Source organism: Panthera uncia, chromosome E1 (genome assembly GCF_023721935.1).
Source record: "Panthera uncia isolate 11264 chromosome E1, Puncia_PCG_1.0, whole genome shotgun sequence".
Classification (NCBI taxonomy): domain Eukaryota; kingdom Metazoa; phylum Chordata; class Mammalia; order Carnivora; family Felidae; genus Panthera; species Panthera uncia.
This window is the reverse complement of record NC_064814.1, coordinates 38683637-38708403: the sequence shown is the minus strand read 5'-3', so window position 1 is coordinate 38708403 and position 24767 is coordinate 38683637. Positions and strand designations below refer to the sequence as shown.

Below are 24767 nucleotides of genomic sequence, written 5' to 3'. Positions count from 1 at the left end.
TGTTTGATGGGGATGAGGAGGTGGGGTGCAGAGAGCCTCCGGAAAGGCTGGCATGTGGGAGGGAGGCCAGCCCGACTTCACAGACAGGGGAGAGGAGTCAGGACTGAAGTGCAGAGGGACGGGAAGGCCTCCTTCATGGTTCTTAGGTCTGGGCAGTGTTCTCTTCGAGCCACATGCCTATGGTCCAGGGCAGTGTCGTTCAGACCGCAGGCTGTGACCCATCAGTGGTCATGAGATCGTTTAAAGGTTGCGATCAATAGTGTTCAGAGACTTAGAATAGAATGTAAGTGCATACCCTCCATACACTTTGTAAAGGTAAGCGTGGTTGCAGGAGACTTTCCATGGCTATAATCTGTGGGTTTTAACCCGGCAGGCCTGGCCCTTCCCAAAGGCTTTGGGGAGCGAGACCTTAGTAATGGGGGGAAAGCAGCATCGACTCGGCTGTTTCCACAAGACCAGCTTTTAATATGACTGTGACCGGAAGCACGAATAAATAAACGCCAGAGAAAATGGAGAAACCAAATCAAACCAAACCTCAGAACATCAAAACTGAAATCTGGAGAATGAAACAAAACAAAACGGATCTCTGACAGACAGACAAAACAAGCCCCCCACCCCCAGAGAAACAGAATTGGACTGTACAAGCCGGGTCACGAGGACAGCAGGATGACGCAGGTCCCCTGGATGAGCGCTGGAGTCGCCCAGGCCGCCCTGCCTCCACCAGGCGCTGGGACGGGGGTGGGAGTGGCCCCGGTCAGCCCACAGGCCGGCTCGGGAAAAGGGGTTTGTGGGCAGGTTAAGAACCTTCACAAACTACACAGGGACCGGACGTGGCTGAGAGTTCTGAGCTTTTCCTCTTGACCGTGCCGTCGCGATTCCAGCGTGGCCACGGAGTGGCTCTGGGGCTGGATCCTGGTCCCACTGCAGGACTGCAGAGTGGCCGGCGGAAAGCGCACGGAGGAGAGTCATGAACAGAGACGGACGAGGGGGTGGCGCCACGAGCAGTCTCAGCATGCAGGTGCTTTATACATCTGGCAGTGAGATGTGATGGCAGGTTGGTTCTCGGACAGTTCCAGAGTGTGACTCTTTTCTCCTAAGAGGGACGCACGGCGGGGCCCGAGGACGCGTCGTGTCAGACGTGGCCACAGCGAGGTTTTGGCAGATAGTTTGCTATGTGTGCATAGGGGGCTCTTGCTTCCTTCTGTCATCAGGGGCCATCCCACCTGAGTCTGCTGTCCCCTGTCCTGGGTCTTGGGCCTCAAGGTCTGTTTGGGAGTGTGCCGGGTGGTCCATGGGCTGTCAGCAGGCAATCTCCTCCAAGGTCCCCAGGGCCGTCTGCAGGGGCACATTCACAGTGTGGCTGATGGTTTCAGAGTGGTTTGGCATCGTGTCACAAGTGCTCTGGAGGCAAGGAGATAGGGGGTGCTGATATTCATTCTGCAAAATGTTGTCATGATGCCCCTGGCAGCCCAGCCTAGGCCCTGGGAACTGTGGCCCCTGCTTGTGGGCTCTCCCAGGGCACCACGGCCCCTGCCCCAGACATCTCAGGGGCTGGCTTGCTGTCGCGGGGCCCGAGGCTGGAGGGGCCTCGCTGCCTTCAGGATCCTCACCATTGCCCACTTAGGTGCCCCCAGGGTGAGGGCCGGGTGCCCTGGTGATGGGGTTCAGCAGCTGCCCCGATGTGTCACCCAAAGCTACATCTGAGTGTTCTCTAGCTCCGAGGCAGGAGCATGTCCCCTCCTGTCCTCCTCCTGGGGTCCCCCCTTGAGGCCTTTCTGGGGAGGACCAGGCTGGGGGCACGGGGTGCCAATTGCTGAGGCCTAGGAGGAAGTGGGGAGACTCCCAACCAGCCAGAACCAGAGTAGTCATGGCTCCCCAGTGGACCTTTAGGGTTAGGCTGGCCCCTGGCAGTCTCGGGTCCCTGGACAGGGTGGGGCTGGGGGGCCTTGAGCTTTCCCAGTGACTCCCATGCCGCGGAGGGCTGGAGGCTGGGAGGGATGGGAGCAGAGAGATAGCGGCCAGGAGGCTGTGCCAAGAGTGTGGGGGAGATCTGATGAGGACAGGGCTGCAGTGGGGGGAGGTGACAGAGGCTGAGCACTTACTGTAAATTAGGCACTGCTGACTGCTTTACAGGCATGGTCCCACTTAATGCAAATGACAAGTCCCTGAGGTGCCTGTGACTGGACAGGTGCTCAGAGAGGTAACCCACCTGCCCTCAGGCACTGAGCTGGGAAGCAGGGACCTGAGTGCAGATCCCCGGCCCCTTCCACGCTGCCTTCCCCTCAACAGACGCTGGCTTTTATTCAACAGAGGCTGCAGGGGCCCGGGAGAACCTAAGCAGAGATTTTTTGCCCGAGAGATGGGTAGAGACATGGCGTCTGGAGCAGAAACGGGGGCCTCCTGGGGGGAAGGGGCTGGGATCACTTTGGATTTGCTGACTCCAGGGGGGTGGTGGCTGCCTCACGGGCCTGGCATTCTCAGGGCGAAGTCTCAACCGGGAAAAGCCAGAGATACCTGTACCAGGCAGCTGAGGCCAGAGCCCAGGAGCAGACTGAGTTTGGGAAGGAGAGCACACAGCCATAAGAGGTGGGGCCTCGCTGGCCGCTCAAGGGAAGAGAGGCAGAGTAGGACGGCGGTCAGGGGGGCTCTGCGTCCGGCTCTGCCATTCATCGCCTGGGTGACCTTGACCTTTTAGGCCTCAACTGCCTCAAATACAAAATGGAGAGAACAGACCTTTCTCCAGGGTAACCGCACAGCTGAAATGACAAGGTACGCTTACGGCCTGCAGCTTGGAGCCTGACGCGTACTTGGCACGCACTAGGAGGCGGTTACGTGGGTAACAACCTCGCGGGGCCCCAAGCTCCGCGTCCCCTTCCGAAGGAGTAAAGCACCAGTGACGTCCTCACTTGCACCTTGACACCCTAAGAGTAAGGGAGCGGAGCCTCCCTGCTTCCCCCAAGGCACTAGATGAGAGCTGTAAGGCTCCAGCCCTGGAGAAGCTAGACTGGGCCAGGTATCAGCTACAGCCATGGCTTGCTATCAGGCTCTGGATGGGTGTCGGAGAAAGCCCCGGGCTCCGTGGGAGTGTCCTTGGACAACCTGAGTTAAGGCGTGTCTCCCCCGCCCAGGCCCTGACATCTGGTCTCATGCAGCCCCACAAAAGCAGAAAACAGAGCAACCTAGAGCACACAGGCTGCTCTTACCACATTCTCGTCGTGGCTCCCTTCGTCCTCTTCTTTACCAAGCAAGTCTAAGAGCTTCTCTTTGATCAGCTGCAAGAAAATCAGGACAGGGTTGGTCAGGGAGAGCGACCAGCTCTGGGAGCCCCTGCCCAATCTTTTGGCTGAAGCGAGGTTTTGGTGCAGGAGGTAGATCCTGGAGGAGGTCACAAGAGGCCCCTTCTGGCACGGGGACCGTTTTCTCTTGTGGAAGGAGCGTGTGGATGAGCAGCCTGGGCTGAGGCTGGGCCTGGGGGAGGAGATTACCAATCACTTTCCAGGCCTGAGAGCCCCACTGTTCGTAAGACCAGGCCCCCCCCTGAGTTCATAACATTCGATTCCTAGCAACAAGGGGCAGTTATTAAACATGTTACTTGGCAGGATGCAATTTCCGTAACTTTATAACAACTCTTCCCAAAAATTAATAAGCAAAGCAGAATGAGATCTGGCTGTGAGTGACTTGGGTTTGGGGAACAAGGTCACCATGCCGGGAGGGGGAATGTGGCACTCCAGAGGACCCTGGTCCCTGGGGTCCTCCAGCTCCCCACAATGGTCCCCAGGGGCCTTTGGCCAAGGACGGCCCTCTCTGGGAGGCAGAACACTGCTGTGCCGGCTCTTCTTGCTGGAGCGAAACTCTGGTGGCCCTGGGGACACTGAGGAACCCCCTTAGGAATTCTGGAGACACTGGAGCCAGCCCAGCTCTGGAGGACGCAGGGGAGACAGGGTGGGAAGGGAAGGCTGAGGAGCAAAGGAATTCTCAGAGCCAGAAGCCGCTGTCTATTGTTTGAGATGCTTTCAGAGGCTCTGTTCCAGCTGCCTTTTGAGGGGACATCTCTGGCTGTGAACAGCCAGAAATGGCCTGTGTGTCTTTGTTCCTGCTTCCTCAGAATTGATGAAGTTGTCAGGAAATGCCGCTTCTCTAAGCCTGCCTGTACCAGGATAGGCACTACTCAGGTGACGGGCCACCCAGAGGGCCCATGTGTGCATGCATGTGTGTGTGTGTGTGTGTGTGTGTCTGGTGGGTGAACGTAGTATATATGTGTGCGTGTGTATTTACGAGTGGTACCAGGGTGTGTGAGTGGTGTGTGTGTGGGGGGTATGTGTGTGCATGTGCTGTGAGTATGTGGGTGCAGACACACACACGTATGAAGCCGCCACAGCTGGTCTTGCGTGGGAGGGGCTCAGAGCTGGCCTCAGTTCTGGCTCTTCTCCTTCTCGATGCTTCCTCTCCCTTCCTGCAAGTGTGGACAGCCCACGGATCTCCCAGCTGCCTGGGGATAGGACTGTGGCTTCTGTCTCTCTTGGACCCACCCCCTCCTCCCTGCCTAGGACTTGGTGATAGACAGTATTTGCGGACAGGGAGGAGAAAGTGGGTTCTGGGAGGAAAGAGGCCCCCCTCTCCCCCATGCATCAGGGTAGTATGAGAGTATCAGCATACGGTCATTTCCCCATGAACAACCCCAGTCTTACCTCGTAAATATAATCAAAGAGCTCTAGTATTGTAAGGATACTAGCACCAATAAACAGTCCCATCTGACCACCAATATCACCTGGAGAGAGAGAAAAGATCAAAGATTTGGCTTTACTCATAGCCCTTCTAGGAAGGAGTGAACAAAGAACTCAGAAACCAGACCTCCCTCCACAGGGAGCCTGGGCCTTAGGTAGGTCAGGCCCTGGACAACTCCTTCCCTCATTGCACAGCACCCAGTGTGGATGGGAATTAACCCAAATGTTTACTGGAGGGCCTACTGTAAGACCTCACAGGCTAATGGGCTTATTCAATTACCTTCAGAACCACACTCAAAGCCTCACTTTGTCTCTGGGCTGGGAATAGAGACAAGAAGTGTGTGGTCTTGGCCTGGGGACAGGGCAATGGAGCCCAAGACTCATGTGTCAGGTGCCTTGGGCGTGGGTCTCAGAAACAATGGCACAAGAGACCTTCCTACCCTCCCAATCATGAAGAGTCCCACAGGGCCAACTCAGGGCACCTCTCACCTTTGGGATAAGGTCATAGGAAGCATCCCCCTAACTCCCCCACCTGAAAGTAAATGCTCAATTTGGTCTTTTCCTAGAGTAGATGTTCTTGCTGGGGGGTATATAGGCCCCATTGACCAAAGTGTTTCTTAACTGGTCTTCAGGTCCCCCCCAGTGTAGATACCTGGACATGCCCCAAGTCTATAAAATCAGAATCTCTGATTCTGGGGTCTCGAAGTCAGGATTCTTAAATTCCCAGGGGATTCTCCAACCCACCAGGGTCTGAGAACAACTCTCCTGTGGGAGTTGCGGACAGTTGGAGACCCTTTGGAAATGAATGCAAAACATTACATGGGTGTACCTGGGCATTTGTAGTGGGAGAGTCCCTATTTGAGAAGCTATTATCAGATCCCCAAGGGTCCCCCCAAAAGTCCAAATGCTTGGCTCTGGAAGTCAGCGTGGTCGAACAGAGGGCTCAGAGTATCTGCGTTTGGAGAGCAGCCACCAGCCTGCTGTGTGGTTTTGATAACCCCTGACCTTCTCAGTAGCTTTGCCTTCAAAGGACATTTGGTGGTGGAGGGGAGTGGAGGAGAGAACTGTGAGGTTCTTGCCAGCTGGAGCTTCTGAGACCGTTAGCTGCTGGGCTAGGCGGGGAGAGTGCTGGGAAAGGGGGTGCACTGGGATGACCTCGTGGTCTGAGAACTTTCTGTTGGCCACATCTACCCTCTCTGATTACAATCCCTGATTATGGCCGAGTGGGGTCCGACAACCACAGTCCCAGGTGAGTAGGCAGAGAGGGCGGGAAGGGGGGTCTTCCTGGGTGGGCTTGGAGCTGGGCTCCAACGGTTCCCCTCACTCCTCTCCCCCCTGCCCTCTCTGATGCTCTTCGTGGGGACGTTACTGGGGAGTGGGTTCTTACAGGTGTTCATGTCAGATGTGAGGTGCGTGTTTGCACGTGTGTGCAGTATGTGTGAGTGTGGGTTATGTGCCAGGGTGCTTTGCGTGTGCACATGCTTGTTTAGTAGAAGAAGCATGTCTGGCTGTCGATGGCTTCACGCAGGTGGCTATTTACGTCTAGGGTGGGGACCCTGAGTGTGTCTAAGTGTGCGTGAGTGTGGCTTTGTGGGGGTGGGCATAGTGCGTCTGAGTGTGCAGAACCTGTGTGAGCATGTGTGTGCGTACAGACAGGTGTGTGTGATGAGTCTGTGGGTCTGTGCCACCGTGCACCGGTGTGCGTGGCTCAGCATAGTGTGCGTGTGTGTGCGCTTTGGGGCGGGGTGTGCTGTGTGTGGATGAGTGCCTGTGCAGTGTGCGCTGGGGTGAGGGCGGGCTGCGCAGCGGTGAGGGAAGGGCCCAACGGGCTTGGGTACTGAGTGCTGGCGAGCGGCACGCACTCTTGTCACGGGAGGCACAGATGGCAGCATGATTTCTCAGCAGGCTATTCTGGGTGGGAACAAGATGCTGGGAACATCTCATCCTCATATCAGATGCAGAGATGAGCTATCCTTTCTGACAGATTCAGAGCTCAGGCCCTTCTCAGTGTGTGTGTGTGTGTGTGTGTGTGTGTGTGTGTAAGACAGAGAGAGAGTGAGAGCGAGAGCGAGAGAGAGAGAGAGCGAGCTGTGAGCCTATATGGGGGGATGGGGAGAGCCCTGTCTTGAGTTCTCTTTAGGAAATGAAGGAGAGGGATGTCTGGGTGGCTCGTTGGTTAAGTGTCAGACTGTTGATCTCGGCTCAGGTCGTGATCTCAGTTTGTGAGTTTGAACCCCGCATTGGGCTCTGCGCTGATGGCGTGGAGCCTGCTTGGGATTCTGTCTCTCCTTCTCTCTGCCCCTCCCCCGCTTGTACGCACACTTTCTCTTTCTCTCTCAAAAAAAGAAAAAAAAGAAATGAGGTGACAGAGGCAGGGTGAGTGGGTCTACATGTCTAGAGCATGACCTCTACCTCTGGCCCAGGACATTAGAGTCTTGGCTTAGTCCCTTTTGGCCGCAACAGTGTCTGAGACCCAAATGACAGCCACCTTAACCCAACTGGGTCCCAGCTGTGGCCCAGTCCCCAGTCGCCTGGGAGAGGTGCAGAAATGCTCGCATGGTGCCTGGAATCACCAGCGGGGGCCCTGGGTCTCTGGCATGGTGACTGTCCAGGTACCAGAAACTAGTCTTTATGGACCTTCTGTGGGCTGAGGCTTTACCCCTGCTAACCATCACAATGAACTCATCAAGCAGCTTTATTAGACCCATTTCACAGATGAGGGGCCTGACGTCCAGTGAGTGAGGCCACTTGCCCACATTCTCGGAGCTGGTATGCAGTAGTCTTTGACTCTGAACCTCTATACTTCCCTCTACACCTGCCACCCACCTCCCTCAGGATACCACTCTCTGTCCAACTCACAGGGACAACAGCGGCTAATTCTCCTTGTAGGGACAGCATCATGTCCTCTCTTGAGAGTGAGCTGGAGTTGGGAGAAGGACCCAAGGCACAGGTCTTTCAACTGACCACCCCCGGGGGTTTTGTGAGTTTGGCGGGGGGCAGGGTTGAACAGAACTCCCTGCATCCGTTATTTGGCGGTGCGGCCAGGGGAGCTGATGTGAACTCGAGTGGGGGCGGCAGTCAGGTTTGTAGACATCTGGGGATGTGTGACCCTTCTTTTGTGTTTGACAAAGGACTCTCAATCCAGGGGGGACATCTGGCCCCAGTGCTGCCATGTTGCTTTCCAGTCCTACACTCACACTCACTGCCTGGGGACCACCCAAAGCTCAGCCTTCCCTCCATTGGACAGCTCTTTTCCCGCTGCGGCCCCGGGACTGTCACTCCAGCCTGGGGGCAGAAGACCACAGAGTCCAACGGGGCAGCCCTGGGAAGGCCCTCAGAGACCTTTCAGCTCACTTGCATCATTGTGTCAATGGGGAAGCTGAGGCTTAAATTGGGGCATGAGCTGAGCCTAAAACCTCCGCCACACCGGAGGCCTTCCCATTCTGGGACAGAGGGCGTAATTAGCACATTGAGAGTGCTGTCTGCCTGCCTACCCCCTGCCCACTCCCCCTCACTCCCCACCATGACGTGTGGAAATTTGTGCAACAGACACCGACATACCGAGTAAGGCAGCAACTTCATATGCCTTCTTCTGTTCAATCGTCTCATAATTGAGCGCTTCAAAAAATATATCCAGAACGAGGATGTTCTCTCTGCAGAGGGAATATCCAGTACCATACACGGTGAGGACCATCGGGATCCACGCAGGCCATCCAACCCAGCTTTCCCATTGACAGAGGGAGGGGCTGAGGCCCAGGAAAGTGAAACGACCAGCCCAAAGTTAGAGCTGGTCAGCGACAGAGCTGACCTTGGAACCAAGAGCCCTGACCCCCAGCCCAGTGCTCTGGAGGCACATATCAGCTGTCCCTCTTTGGGACAGCTTTCCACGAGTCCAACCTGGCCTCCAGGTCTCTGGGCCCCCCACAGGGTCTTCCTGGCTCCCCACCTGCAGGTGAGTTCAGCACTCTCTTGACAAGCTCCTCACTCTCTTGCCTTGCTTGCCCCAGCTGACCTCCCGGGTGGCCTCTACCCACTCCCGAGAGCCCCCCGCCATGCTCCTACTTGGATTTATAACAAGGTTGTCCTAGTGGGACTCCCATGCGCTCACACTGCCAAATCAGCTGCCAGGCTCAGGGAGGAACAAATCTATATCTGGCCGGGGGTTCCCTTTTCCTCTTTTAGGCAGGTGTGTTAACAAGACGCATCTTGGCAGGAAAAGTCATCGCTGCTGGCAGAACGTCGGCTCAGCAGCAGGGCCTGGCACCTCCTTTTCTCCATCTCCTGCGACGCTGGTCACAGTGTCCTCGGTGCCCCTTGTTTGCAACCGGCTGAGCCAGAGCTGCCCCGGGATGGGCTCTGGTGGCCGTGTGGCAGGAGGGAGCGGCTGGTGAGAGACAAGCAAATCCTCCTCTTCATGCAGGGCTCCCCGAGGCGCCATTCAAAGTAAGTGTCACCATCGCTTGCCTGGGTGATGACAACTGCCTCCTACCAGGCCGCCTCCCTTTCTTCTGGCTTCCCTTCTGTCCTCCACACTGCCCCCTGAAAGATCTTTCTAAAACTGCTAGAAAACATCACAATTCAGGGACGCCTGGGTGACTCCTTTGGTTGAGCGGCTGACTCTTGGTTTCGGCTCAGGTCATGATCTCACGGTGTATGAGTTTGAGCCCTGAGTCAGGCTCTGTGCTGACAGTGCGGAGCCTGCTTGGGGGCTCTCTCTCTCTCTCTCTCTCTCTCTCTCTCTCTCTCTCTCCCTCTCTCTCTGTCCCTCCCCTGCGTGTGCTCTCTCAAAATAAATAAATAAAACGTTAAAAATAATTACATTTCAGTTTCTCTGTCACCCAGGCTACATTTAAAATGCTCACTAGCCACATGCGGTTAGTGGCTCCCTTGTTGGTCCTCGGAGATACACAATCTGTGCATCTGCCGTCATGGCAGAAAGTTCTGTTGCAGAGCAGTGGTCTAAAATACACGGTTGAGGCTGTCACCTACTTGAAGCTCATCAGAGGCCCCCTCCTCTTTTTGGATAAAATCCACTCCCTGTCCCCCGGGGAGACGAGGCCCTCTTGCTCTGACACATCCACCTGTCCCAGCTCCCTCTGGCCATTCTCTTGTCTGCCCTGTGCCTGGGACACCTCTGCTCCCATGACTTCCATTCATTTACTCTGTTAAAAGACATTTTTTTGAATGCCAGCTCTGTGCCAGACCCTCCACAGCAGCGAACACAAGGAAAGGCTGCAGCCTTCAGGGGGCTTTCCGTCTAGTGGGGCACACACACACGAGAACATGGAAATGACACCCTTAGGTGAATGCCACAAAGGAAAACACCAGAGTGCTTGGACAGAGATTGAAAAGGAGGAGAACTAATTTAGCTGTTTGAGATGACCTTGAAATGGAGACCTGCACAATGAGGAACCAGGTGGGTAAAGTGCGAGAGGAAAAGCATTCTGGGTGGAGGGAATGAAATGTGCAAGCCTGCCTGGAAAACTCCTACACATCCTCTTAAACAAGATCTCTGAAGCTGGGGCATGTGACTGGCTCAGCACATTAAGCTTCCGACTCCTTTGTTTAAATTTTTTTTTTATGTTTTTATTTTATTTTTGAGAGAGAGAGAGAGAGAGAGAGAGAGACAGAGTGCGAGTGGGGGAGGGGCAGAGAGAGAGGGAGACACAGAATCTGAAGCAGGCTCCAGGCTCTGAGCTGTCAGCACAGAGTGGAACTCATGGGCCACGAGACCATGACCTGAGCTGAAGTTGGACACTTAACCAACTGAGCCACCCAGGCGCCCCCAAGCTTCTGACTCTTGACTTCCGCTCAGGTCATGATCTCACAGTTGGGGAATTCAAACCCCACATCAGATTCCATGACTCTGACAGCATGGAACCTGCTTGATAGTCTGTCTCTCCCTCTCTCTCTCTCTCTGCCCCTCTCCCGCTCGTTTTCTCTGTCTCTCTCTCTCTCAAAATAAAGAAATAAACTTTAAAAAAGTCTCTGAAGCTTTCCTTGAGGGCAACCCCATGTGAGGTGCAGTCAACCAACCTCCCTTCCTGCCTGTATCAGCCTGTAAAGCATTCAGACGTTCGCTCCTCTCTCAAGACTGTAAGCTCCTTAAAGGCTGGGGGAGGGGCTGCTTCTTAATCATCTTTGTCTTCACTTTCTGAGTCCTAAACACAGAGCTTGGCACACGGCCGAGGGTCAGTTCACTTCTGCCAAACGGAGCTTCCCTCTGCCCTCCTCCTCGACTGCCCCCAGTTTCTCCTGGGTCCATCCCTTCTCCCTCTGCCTACCGGTGCCCACTGAGCTTACGAGATATATTTTTCTGATTTGTTGAATTTCTTCTCGAGGTACTTGGCTGACGTCTTGCTGGGGATCTTCACCATGGACAGCTCTTTGTTGTAGCGGGTCAGGTTGCAGGGTGTCCTGCAGAGACAGTAATTACTGTCCTTCTCCGCCAGCAGACCTGCGGGGGAGAGGGGGGCGGGGCTTAGTCAGCTGTGGGGGCGGGGCCCCCGGGTTCCAGCCGCTGGGGAGGTGGGGGCGCGGAAGCTGGGAGGAGGGGCCATCCCCGGGAAGTGAGGGGCGGGGCTGCGGAGATTAGGGGAGCTGGGCTTTGGCTATAGATTGGTGAGGGTGTGAGCGCTCTTGAAAAGTGCCCACTCTGTGTTTCCCTTGGTCCTGTTCTCCTTCCACTTCCTTTATTATTATGTTGTCCTTTAAAAATTGTTGAAAGGCGCCACTTTTGGAGAATGGGTTCCACAGGAGTCCTGGCCCCTTCAGCTTCCCAGAGCCTTCTCTGCTCCTAGCCTCAGTGTTCTCATCCACAAAGTGGGCCTCCCGTCACGGGCAAACATGAGAGAACATTTTATCTAAAACCCAGGGCTCAATGGTATTCCCTCTGAGGCTCCTTCCTAGCCAGAGCCTGCCTCCGGTGCCTGCTGGGGTAGCGTGCAGGCAAAGATTCTCAGTTCCTGTCCCTAGAAGCAACCTCCCGCATCTTTTCTGCTCCTGTCTTCCACTTAGGAAGGGGTGGCTAAAGATATCACTTCCTTCCCTCTGTCTCTCTGATCATGGCAGTGTTACCCATGGGATTCCATACTCCAAGGAGAGATGTCTTTGTACACATCTTTCACTCTTCTCTAAGGCCGGCGCCTCCCCCCCGCCCCCCCCTATCAGTCCTTCTGGAAGCATCTGGACACAGGGGTCCAGAGCTGTCCTAGCTTAGCTCCAGCAAGTGCAGCTGCTGAACGAACTTGAGTCCCTATGATTTAAACATGCTCTCTGCTCGTCTTGATCATAGACCACTTCCCAGGTGCAGAGAGAGGCAGGCAGGTGGAGTGAGTCTAGCTTTGAGGTTGTGGCTTGTTTGTGGGATCTCCTGCACCTGAAGTTTTCCCGTGGGGGAATCCAGCAGTTATTCCAACCCACGAGCACCCAGCCAGAGGAGGAGGAGGGGGAAATGCACAGCGGCTGCCCCTTCCCCCCCTCCCCTACCTCCTTCGGTGCCCACCCGGATGTCTACTGTTCATTCATCCTCTCTCCATCTCTGTCCCTTCCTCTGTGCTCCCCAGTGCTCTCCATTCCCCTGAAACCCACCCCTTCTCTACCGCACCTCTCTACTTCCTCTCACTCCCCCCCGTGCCTTGCCAGCCCTCATCCGCCTGCATCAGTTTCCTCCCCTTTCTCTCTCCTGCCTCCTCTCCACCTTCCTCTCCAGCTCCTACAGTGCCGCAGCCCCAGCCAGCCTCTCCTCCCCCTCCGGTGCCCCTTCCGCCCTATCTCTCCCACACCCAGAACACCTCTGAGGTCTCAAGCTCAGCTCCCATTTCCTTTGTCCCCCAGTACTGACCTAGGGCAGGCTCTGCGCACTCCTTGTGCTGCTCAGGAGTACAGAAAGGGGCATCCCCTGCAAAGAAGAGACACAAGGAGACGTACTCAGGCAGCAACCCCTCCCTCCTGGGCTGGGGAAAGGGAATGCATCCTGCAACCGGGGAGGAGCAGCAGTCCCCCGGCAGTCAGAAGGGAATCACCCATAAGAGCTGGGGGCAAGTGGGGGCGCAGTGTTACCCAGAGCCAGGGGATTAGGTCTGCTCTGCTCTGGGAGCTTGGGCAGGTGAATATAGGGTCTGCCTAGCTAACTTCTCCCAGATTGCTGCGCTGGCCCAACTAGCTCAGGTGGGTGACAGGTGAGAAAGCCTTGGTGGCTGAAAGTAGAGACTGGCAGAAAGCACCTCTACCTCCAGGCACACATCTTCGCCTTTAACTCACACGGGTGCCTCCGGAAATAGGAAATACTGTGTCTGTTTCACCCCTGGGAGTCTTGAGGTTAAAGTATCCTGCCTTTCCAGGACATCAGAGCTAGCAGTGATGGAGGTGGGTTTTGAATACACTGGTCTGACCAGTCTGACTCCCAGGCCAGGGCCACACCTCTGCTGTTTGTGAACAAGCCCCACTTTGTAAGTTTCTTGCCCTTAATTCGGTAACAGAGATGCCAGTAAGAATGTCATGGGTAGAACGGTTAAAACCTCTACTGCTTGCTTTTGGCTCAGGTTCCATGGGGGAACCTTACTGGCTGGTGATCCAGTCTGAGCATCAGGCAGGTAACATTCACCAGTGCTGTATCCTTCTCTATGGTCTCTCAGTAGAAATCCAGACGCCACCCCCCCCCCCCCCCCCCCCCAAACCCGGGCCCGGCCTTTTTTTTTCCGGGTGCTAAAATTAAACCTACCACAATGTCCTTTCCTTACTATTTCCCTAAACACCCTTTTCAAGAGCTGAGAGCTGGTATGCTTCCTTCTTTCCAACAATAACAATGTAACTGGCATTTCTCTTTTTGTTCTGTCTTCTGGGAAGCTCAGAGGCAATTTTAAAGATCAACAATTATACAATTAGATTTCTAGAAAAAATTACTGATTACTGATGAAATAGAGTTTAGCTATAAGCTAAATCTGAGCATTGGTTATAAAAGAAAACATTTGATAATGAACTAAATGTCTGATATAAGGATTTAGTTAAATAAACTTAAAGTATGATATGACCATGAAGTAGTAGCCATTGAATAGGATAGCAAAGTTCCCAACACATAGTAGATCATCAGTCAATACTGCTTTTTGTTCCTCTCTGCATGTGCCAATAAAATGACCACTGACTTTTGCACTTTCTATTTTAGCCTAATTTTATCCTCCTAACAACTAATGATTGTATTTTAGAGATAATGAAGGTAAGAACAGAGAGATTTAGTAACTTGGGCCAGGTCACACAGCAGATAAGTGGAGGAATATGAATTAGAAGCCAAGGTCCCTTCCTCCCAGCTTGTCATCCTTTCTTCTCTGCTGCGAAACCAAACTCTTCATGCTTGAATTAGCCCTCACGCCATGCCCCCTCCCCTGCACCCCCACCCCACCCCTCGTGCTCCTGCCTCTGATTAGCCGACTACCTCTAATAAGATGGCTACATGCATTGTTAGTCTGACACCAGAAATATCAGCCCATGCGCATCTATTTGCCAGCTGAGGGACTTTTGCCTCATCTGAAAGAGTGCTAGACATTTGGATGCAAGAAGGAAACCATCTGGATGAAAGCAACAGGCACCTGGATGTTTGAACAGGTGCCACACCAGGATTCAAGAATTGCAAGGGCTCCAATACCTGGACACTGAACCCTAGGAGGTAAGAGCAGCAAACAATTAACAAACATGTTGAGCACTGGCAGGAGCATTCTTTAAACATCTGGACACTTCTGGACACCAGGATGCTGCCCTGGTTGCTACACTGGTTGTTTCCATCTGCTGTCCACGTGTTTGGGACCAAGTACTAGCCTTTCCCAGAACAGCATCCCTGTGGGTCCTCATGGAATGGGTACAGTGGTTCCCGCTAGGGTGAGAAGTGCACAGAAGGTCTCAGGCTGTCCCTTGGCACTGACCTGGCATGTGCACCATACGACAGTTGCAATTCTCCACGATGTAGCGCGTCTCACAGTCGATCCGACAGGCGGTGATGCTGTAAACAGGAAAGAAGTCGAGTCCCATCTCTGAGGATCGGCACTCACCCCACGGTGGGGGCAGGTATGTGAGCTGCAAGACAGGAAGGTGAGGGCAGCAGTCAGCCCTGGAGGTTCAGCATCGACAGCCTTAATAGCGCATTCACTTACTTATTCAATCAACAAACGATTATTGACCATCTGCTACAGGACAATCTAGCTCCATTGACCTCATAGGCTTTCCACGTCTGCCTCCAATACTCATTTTCCTGTCTCGTATAACCTTCCCATAAAGGCCAATCTCGAAGTCTCTTACATTTGCCATGTGTCTTTCTACCTCCATACTTTGTCATCTCCAAACTCTTGGAATGACCTAACTAAATTCTACCTTCTTGGCTGGGAACATTGGGACCCCAAACCCAGACTTGGGGGCCAGAAACTTCAGAGGGTCCAGGAAGAAATGGCATAATCAATGTTATTTATGATCTGTGGCCCAGACTAGATCATTCCTCCAGTGTCATGCTATGGATGAACTCCTTTGGGGAAAATGTCCTTATTCTCAGAGGTCCAATGTCCATAGAATGCTGTCATGCCTATGGTACATCCCTGCTGGGACTGGGGAAGGTGAAGGGCGAGGGAAATGAATGGCTGTGAGCACTTATGTGTGAAGCCCCGAACTAAATCCTTTATATTTATCTTTTTTATTTAATTTGAGAAAAAAAATGCAACAAAATGCATGTTTTTAGAGCACAGTTCAACAAATTCTAAAAAATGTATACACTTGACTGGGGCGCCTGGGTGGCTCAGTTGGTTGAGTGTCCGACTTTGGCTCAGGTCATGATCTCACGGTCTGTGAGTTCGAGCCCCGAGTCAGGCTCTGTGCTGACAGCTCAGAGCCTGGAGCCTGCTTCGGATTCTGTGTGTGTGTCTCTCTCTGCCCCTCCCCTGCTCGCTCTCTCTCAAGTAAATAAACATTAAATTTTTTTTTAAATGTATACACTTGTGAACCTACCACTTAAATCAAGACCTAAGACATTTAAAAAAAAGTTTACTTATTTATTTTGAAAGAGAGTGTGTGCACACGTGTGAGCAGGGGAGGGGCAGAGAGAGAGAAAATTCTAAGCAGGTCCTGCACTATCAGTATAGAGCTGGACGTGGGGTTTGATGCCAACCATGAGATCATGACCTGAGCCAAAATCAAGAGTCGGTTGCTCAACCTACTGAGCCACCCAGGCACCGTAAGACCCAAGACATTGAAAATCACCCCACAGAATTCCTTCCTCTCCCTTTCCAATCAACCCCCACCCATCCCCCCAGCCAATCTCTGTTACGGATTCTACCACCATAGGTTGGCTTTGCCTGTTCTCAACCTTCGTGTAAATGAGAACCTACACTGGGTATTCTTTTGTGTCTGGCTTCTTTGGCTCAACATAATGTTTTTGAGATTTATCCACATGGTTGTGTGCCTTAGTTCATTTTTTTTTTTTAAATTGCTGAATAGTTTCCCAGTGTATAAATATACCACAATCTGTATCCATTCACCTGATGACGGGCCCTTGGATTGTTTCCAGTTTTGGGTAATTATGAAAAAGTCCCTGTTAACATTTATGGACAAGTCAGTTCAGTTTTTGGACACATACTTTCATTTCTCTTAGGTAACCGGCTAGGAATAGAATAGCTGGTTTGTTAAGTAGGTCTCGGGGTAACTTTTTATATGAAACGGTGAAACTGTTATCCACAGTGCTAATAGTACGGTCTTTCATTACCACCAGGAGCGTATGAGAGTTCCAGTTATGCTGTACCCTTGCCAAATCTTGATTTTGTCCATATTTCTAATTTTAGACATTCATGTAGGGGTATAGTTATATCTCATTGTTGTTTCTATTTGTGGTTCTCTGCTGATTGATGATCTTGAGTGCAATTTTATGTGCTAATTGGCCATTCATATATTATCTTTTGTGACATGTCTTTTCAAGTCTTTTGCCCATTAAAACAACTTGCTTACTTCTTACTTTTATTATTAAGCTGTAAGAGTTCTCCATATGTTCTGGATACAAGTCCCCTGTCAGATAGCATGTACTGAGAATATTTTCTCTCTACCTCCCATAGTTTGTGGCTGACTTTTCATTTTTTTAATGGTGTATATTTTTCCTACTTTTAAAAATCCCTCATTAAGATGTCATTTACAAATAATAAAATGTCTCAACTTTAATGGACAATTTAATGAATTTTTACAAGCGTGTACACCCTGGTAACAAGCATTCCAATCAAGATACGGAGCATCTCCATTAACCCCCCAAAGTCCCCTCCCCAGCCCTCAGGCCATCACCGATCTGCTTTCTGTCATAAATTGGCTTTGCCTGGTCTAGGATTTTATATAAATAGAAGCATACAGCATGCACCCTTTTGTGTCTGGCTTCTTTCTCTCAGCAGAATGTTTCCAAGATTCATTCATGCTCATGCATGTCTCAGTAGTTCATTCCTTTTTATTGCTGAATTTTACTTCTTCCTTTCTGGTCTTTATTTTTTATTTCTTTTTCTTGCTTCAGCGCATTGGCCAGAAACTGTATATTGTGTAACGTTGGGAAAAACTGAAGAGAGAAGATATCCTTACCTTGTTCCTGATCGTAGGAGGAAAGGGTTCATTACTTCATTATTAAATGTGTTAGGTATATATATATATATATATATTATTTTTCCCTAGAGGCCCTTGTCAGACTGAGAAAGTTCTCTCCTGTTTCTAGTTTGCTGAGCACTTTTACCTTTACTGGGTATTGAGTTTTGACAAATGTGTGTCCTATTTCTACTGAGATGATCACATGATTTTCCTCCTTTGTTCTGTTAATATGGTGAATGATACGGATTGATCTGTAGATGATGAACCCACCTTGCATTTCTGGCACAAGCCCCACTTGGTCATGGTTTTTTTTTATTATCCTCTTTATATTGTTGCTGTATTTAACCTACTAATGTCTTGTGGAAGATTTCTGTGTCTATGCTCATGTATGATATTGTATTTAATTTGCTTTTCTTGTGATGTCTCAGTCAGGTTTGGTATTGTGGTTATGCTAACTTCATAAACAAAATTATAAATTGTTTCCTTTCCTCTTTCTCTATTTGCTCAGCTTGTGTAGGCTTGGTATCATTCCTGTCCTAAATGTGAAGCCATCTGGACTTGGTGATGGTGTGTGTGTGTGATGATTTTTAATTATGAATTCAATTCCTTTAGTGGATTTAGAGACATTCAGACTTCCCATTTCTTCTTGTGGTGGTTTTGTTGTGCTGTTTTCCAAGGAATTTGTCCATTTCATCTAAGTTGTTGAATTTATTAGCATACAGTTGTGTATAATATTCTCTTATCACTTTTTAAATGTCTGAAAAATTGGTAGTAACGTCCTCTCTTTCGTTTCTGATATTAGTAACTGGTGTTATCTCTTTCCTTGTTGTTTTTGATTTCTAATTTAATTATGCTTTGATCAGGAAACATACTACCCATGTTCCTTTAAAATTTACTGAGATTGAGTTACAGTGCAGCGTATGGTATATCTTGGTGAATGTTTCATGTGCACTTGAAAAGTATGTGTATTCTGTAATGGTTGGTGCAGGTGTTTTATAAAAGGCAATTAGGTCAAGTTGTTGGATAGTGTTGCTCCAATCTTCTATAGTTTTACTGAGTTTTTGTCTAGTTATTCATCAATTGCTGAGAGAGAAGTGTTCAACTCTCTAACTAGGACTATAGATTTGTCCATGTCTCCCTTTAGGGCTATTTTTGCCCCTTGTGTTTTTGAAACTTACCATGAGGCACCTACACATTTAAGATCACGATAGCTTCTTGAGGGATTGATTCTGTTATCATTGTGAAATAACTCTCTTTATCTCATGCAATATATTTGTCTTGAGGTTTACTTTGTATAATATAGTCATACCAGCTTTCTTATACTTACTGTTTATCTTTTCCCATTCTTTAATTTTTTTTGGTCCACCTTTTGCTTTTAACCCATCAGAATATTTTTATATTTAAGGTACATTTCCTGTAAACAGCCTATTTGAGTACTGCTGTTTTACCTTGACAATCTCTGTGTTTTAATTGCAGGGTTTAATGCATTTACATTTAATATTATTTTTGATACAGTTAAGTTGAAGTCTACTATCTTGCTCTTTGTTTCCTTTTTGTCCCCACTGCTATTTCTTCCTTTGTTCTACCTTCCTTGACTCCTTTTGGGGTAATTGAGTATTGTTTTAGGTGATCATTCCATCTCCTCAATTGGCTTTTGATTTATACCTTTTTGTATTATTATTTTTTTAACTTGTTGCTCTAGGATTTACAGTTTTCATCCTTATCAGAATCTATCTTGAATTAATATAATACCACTCCACATATAATTCTATTTCCATCCCTTCCTGTCCTTTATGCTATTGCTGTCATATATTTTACTATTACATCTGTTATAAGCACTATGGTAGGTACACTGTTACTATTTATGCCTTAAGCATCCCATTAATTTTCAAAGAAGTTAAGAAAAAAAGAAAACATTTTATATTTACCCACATGTATATCATTTTCCCTGTTCACCATTCTTTTGTGTAGATCTGAATTTCCATTTGCTATCATTTCTCTTCAGGCAGAAGAACTTTCTTTATTATTTCTTTTAGTATGAGTTCACTTGTGGTAAATGGTGTCCATTTTCATTTATCTGTAAGAAGTGTTAATTTTGTCTTTATTTTTGAAACATATTTTGGCCATGTGTAGAATTCCAGCTTGTAATGTGTTTCCCCCCCAACCGTTTCAAGGGTATTCCACCATCTTCTGGCCTGTTTTTGATGAGAAATCAGTCATAATTTTTTCATTGCTCCTCCTATGTATTATGCCTCTTCTCTCCTGACTACTTTTAAGATGTTGTTGTTGTTGTTGTTGTTGTTGTTGTTGTTTTAGGATTTTAACTACATCATACCAGACGTGGTTTACTTTGTATTTATCCTGCTTGGGGATCACTGAGGTTCCTGAATCTGTGGAATGATGTTTTTGAACAAAATTGAAAAATTTTTAGCCAATATTTCTTCAATTATTTTTCTCCTCCATTCTTTGTCTCTCTTCTTTCTGGGATCCTATTTATATGCATGCTGGTTTGCTTGATACTGTTTCACAAATCATGGGTGTTCTGTTCACTTTTATCAGTCTTTTTTCTTTCTCTTTGTGTCTCATTTGAATAATTTTTATTAACCTGCCTTCAAGTTTGGTGTTCATTTATTGTTTTCTATATAATCTTCTCATAATCCCATCCAATATTTTTAAAATTTCAGGTAATTGTATATTTTAGGTGTAGGTTGGTATGTAATTTTTTTTAATTAAAAAAAATTTTTTAATGTTTATTTTTGAGGGGGGGGAGAGAGAGAGAGACAGAGTATGAGCATGGTAGGGGCAGAGAGAGACACACACAGGGTCTGAAGCAGGCTCCTGTCAGCATAGAGCCATACACGGGGCTTGAACTCATGAACTGTGAGATCATGACCTGAGCTGAAGTCGGTGCTTAACTAACTGAGCCACGCAGGTGCCCCTAAGTTTTTTTTAATGTTTATTTATTTTTGAGAGAGAGAGAGACAGAGCATGAGTGGGGGAGGGGCAGAGAGAGAGAGAGAGAGAGAGAGAGACAGAATCTGAAGCAGGCTCCAGGCTCTGAGCTGTAAGCACAGAGCCTGATGCGTGGCTTGAACTCACGGACTGTGAGATTATGACCTGAGCCAAAGTCAGATGCTCAACCAATTGAGCCACCCAGTCCCAAGGTGTAGGTTGACATTTACAAAAAGTTTTCATATCTTGCCTAAAAGTTTCTCATCATTTATATCTTTCTGTAATAGTTTAACATGCTTATCATTGTTATTTTATTTTTATATTCTTAAAAAATATTTATTTATTTAGAGAGAGAGAGAGAGAGAGAGAGCAGGAGAGGGGCAGAGAGAGAGGGGGAGAGAATCCCAAACAGATTCTGTGCTGTCAGTGCAGAGCCCAACATGGGGCTTGATCTCATGAACTGTGAGATCATGACCTGAGCTGAAATCAAGAGTAGGACACTTAACCAGCTGAACCTCCCAGGAGCCCCTAACATGTTTATTATTGTTATTTTATTTTTATTATTAAATTTTTAAAAATGTTTGTTTATTTTTGAGAGAGAGAGAGAGAAAGGGAGGTACAGAATCAGAAGCTGGCTCCCGGCTCTGAGCTGTCAGCACAGAGCCTGACATGGGGCTTGAACTCACAAACTGTGAGATCATGACCCGAGCTGAAGTCAGATGCTCAACGGACTGAGCCACCCAGGTGCCCCATATTATTGTTATTTTAAAGTTACTGTTTCTAATTCCAACACGGGCTATATGCGGATCTGTTTCTACTGGTTGTTTATTTTTCTTTTCATATTTTCCCTCTTTTTTTTTCATATGTCTAGTAATTTTTGATTATGTATAGGGGACAGAACCCTTTACAAAATTTTTTTAATGTTTATTTGTTTTTGAGAGAGACGGAGCATGAATGGGGGAAGAGGAGAGAGAGAGAGAGAGGGAGACACAGAATCTAGAACAGGTTCCAGGCTCTGAGCTGTCAGCACAGAGGGTGATGTGGGGCTCAAACCCGGGAACGGTGAGATCATGACCTAGGCCGAAGCAGACACTTAACCGACTGAGTCACCCAGGTGCCTCTGGACATAACCCTTTTTAATTGTATCCTGGATGTTGCGAATAACTCTTTATAGTGACTCTGGGTCAGTTATCTTCCTCTGAATAGTATTGAGTTTTGTTCTAACAGGCAGTTAAATCAATGGTGAATCACTGGTTTTGTTTGGTCTTAGAAGGACTATTTAGGCTCTGTTTACGGATGGGCATATTTTAGTTTTGCCCTTGATTCTGGACTATGCCCTTTGTCTTGGGGTGTGATCTTAACTCCTGCGGAATGACTCATCTGGCATTTCAGTGGCAAGTTTGAGGTATTTATGAAGTCTCTCCAACTTGGTTGTACTTGGATATCAAGTTTGTCTCCCCTCAGTGGCAGCTGCTGAAGCCCATTTCTTTCAACTGCTGTTTTTCTCCTGAGCTTCCGGGAGTCCCTCCCTATCTGTATGAAGTTTGAAGTTCAGTCTAGGACTTTAGGGAGGTTTATGTAAAAATTTGGGGGCTCCCCATCTGGGGCCCCTCCTTTCTAGGATTTCTTTTCCCAATTTTTGGCCTTTCAGGCAACCCTAAATTCTGACTTCTGACTCCTTAACTTAATGGCTGCTGTCTCCTGCTCAACCTCTATCCCCAGGATTCCCTTAGAACTTGGCGTGCCTTCACGGGGATGTCAGGTAAATAAATGTGTCCTTCACTCAGTGTGGTTCCCTTCCTTCAAAGGCTGTGTAGCCTCCCGTTTCTGCCTGCTGTTAGTCACTCTCCAGTGCCATCAAATAGTTTGTACAGAGTTTATAATTGCTATTTCCAGGAGAGTTTGTCTGATATAAGCTACTCCACCATTACTGAGAACCAAAAGCTTCTGTACTCATTTTATGTAACATTCACAGGACTCCTTTGAGGTAGATGTTTCCATTCTCATTTTATTAATGAGAAACTTGAGTATCAGAAGGTTAAGTAGCCTGTCCAAGATCACAAACCTAATCAGTGGCAGAGCCAGCAGATGGACCTGGGAATTTCTGACTCCAGCCTTGTGCTTATCACACTACACTGCCTCTCCAGGAACGTGGCTGTAGGAAGGGAGACACGCTCCAAGGAGGACTTTTCAGAGCATTTCTCTTCCTTTTTATCTAACGGTTCTTTTCTTCATTCTTCCTCATGGTTTGCTTTACTCTTTCATCTTTGGAGCTCATGTGTTGACCAGGATTTTGCACAAATTTCCTGTATGACCTTGGATAAGTCGCTGCTCTCCTCTGGACCTTAGTTTTCTCATCTGTAAATAGGGAAGTTTGGCGGGGTAGGGGGTATCCTATGATTAGAATGGATTGGATCCTCTATGTTGCTCAATATTGGATCATTAAACACACAAACTGGCTTTGGGAGAAATGAATCAAGCCTTTTGGCAAGGCTGGGGGTCTTAAAATGATGTAAATTCACTTTGGAGGGGGTGCTCATTTCTTTGTCTTCTATTAAAACAGGTGCTCACGATGGGCGCACCAGGAATATAGCTGGTGAAGCTCTGATGGTGAGGATCCAAAGTTTGTTCAGGGTCAGCCACTTCCCTTTTATCGCAGAGGTCATGTCCCGGATGCCCCTGCTACCCTGCTGTGGCTGGTTCGTTATCTGTTCTGTCAGCTTTCCTGAAGCCTCACACACAGTAGCTGGAAAATCACAGCATGTAAAGCATCAACTCTTGCTTACCAATGAGTGTCTGAAAGCGGGTTGGAGTATTTGTTTATCCTGGGCAAACAAAGCCTCAGGGGGACCCTGAAGCACTGTCTTCAGATATCTGAAGGGCTGTCTCAGGGAAGAATGAGATTTGTTTTCTGGCTTCCCAAGGGAAAGATAGACACAAGAATAGTTGTAATAAAGGAAGTGGATGATGGTAACGTTTATGCCTGCTGCAAGCACCGTGGTAGGCACATTACATGCCTTACTTAATTTAATCCCAAAGAAGGATTGGGGCGCCTGGGTGGCTCCGTCGGTGAAGTGTAAGGGTCTGACTTCAGCTTAGGTCATGATCTCACAGTTCATGGGTTCGAGCCCCGCGTCGGGCTCTGTGCTGACAGCTCAGAGCCTGGAGCCTGCTTCAGATTCTGTGTCTCCCTCTCTCTCTGCCCCTCCCCTGCTTGTGCTCTGTCTTTCTCTCTCCCTTAAAAATAAATAAACATTAAAAAATTAAAAAAAAAGGAAGGATAAATTCTGGCTCAACTTTCTAACCTCCTGTACAATTCAAGAATAAAATTACTGCCTTGAGAGTGAATTCCCCATCATGAGGGGTGTTCAAGCAGAAGCTACGTGAATCCTTGGCTGGAATGGGAAGAGAGAGAGAGAGAGTCAAGCACTGGGTGTGCAGTACCTGAGAGGGCTTCTAAGGTCTCGTAAGTCTCAATGTCTAATCATAGATCCCAAATCTATTCTTTCAGTTTGAGAATTAGAGGCAGTGGAACGAGCCAGATAGAATCTTGAACCCCACTCTTTCACGGGCCAGCTGTGTGACCTTGGGTAATTCGTCCACGCCCACCGTTAGTCTCCTCATCTGATCAAATGATATCAGTGCCCTGCAGGCGACAGGTGCTCACCAAGACTTGGTTCCCAGCCCCATCGCCTAATAAACTCCTTCATGTTCCTCTGCCCTTTCATTTATGCAACAAACAGCTCACAGCTCCCCCTCTGTTCTCCTATAGTTCAGTTCCATAGACCAGCCATCTCTGCCCTTTTGGGGTTGAGTTACTTTGAGTTGGGTTTATTATGATAAGGACTCTTGCCAAGTCCAGATAACGCCAACCCGCTAGATCTAGGGGTCAGGAGCTGGGAGAGAGGAGAGACGCCCGGGATTGAGCCTTGGAGTGTTCTCGCATGTACCTGACATCTCACCCTCCCTTACCCTTTTTATCCCCTGGGCCATGGAACTTTGGATAATTGCTGAAATTTATGAGCCGAACAAAGAACTCAGCATTTTTGCGGTGGAATATTCTGGTGCTTGCCTTTCAGTGCTTCACTGTCTTGAGGCTTCTGTCCACAGTTGTTTTCACTTTATAGAGAGAAGCTTGTGTTTGCTGCCAGCCTGCCTGGGGACATCCTGTGCTGTTCCTCGCTCCCTGGCTTTCCCTGCCTCCCCCAGCCCACAGATCCCGAGGTGTGCCAGCAGGTGGCGCTACAGTTAGCACAGCTGCCCAAGGCCTGTCTGCAGCTTGAGCAACCCGGAGGGAGTCAGTGGGTCTCCCTTGCCAAGCATCCTGGACTTTTCCTAGTGTCTGCAGCCTCCACTCAGGCCTTGGCTGCGATGCTTCTTTGGTTGGGTGGGGGGGTGTACCGGGGTTGCAGAGGTGAGTAAAACGGGGCTCCTGTTTGCCCCAGTCCTGCTCCTGCCAGCATCATAGGGATGTCCCCAGATCCCTGGGGCCTGTCTTCTGCC

At 49.1% G+C, this 24767-nt stretch overlaps 1 protein-coding gene across 1 annotated transcript in view; it reads right to left on the bottom strand.

Annotated features, from left to right (window-relative positions):
• Nucleotides 1-444: 444 nt before the first annotated feature.
• Nucleotides 445-24767, bottom strand: part of ASIC2 (acid sensing ion channel subunit 2) — a 263980-nt gene continuing 239657 nt past the window's right edge. Inside the window, exons 4-10 of the mRNA XM_049636644.1 lie at nucleotides 14639-14789; nucleotides 12568-12624; nucleotides 11028-11181; nucleotides 8286-8377; nucleotides 4689-4768; nucleotides 3204-3272; nucleotides 445-1401 (exon numbers count right to left, since the gene is read on the bottom strand). Of these exons, the coding sequence (XP_049492601.1) occupies nucleotides 1300-1401; nucleotides 3204-3272; nucleotides 4689-4768; nucleotides 8286-8377; nucleotides 11028-11181; nucleotides 12568-12624; nucleotides 14639-14789 (705 nt within the window). The 3' untranslated portion in view covers nucleotides 445-1299. The remainder of the gene's footprint in view (nucleotides 1402-3203; nucleotides 3273-4688; nucleotides 4769-8285; nucleotides 8378-11027; nucleotides 11182-12567; nucleotides 12625-14638; nucleotides 14790-24767) is intronic.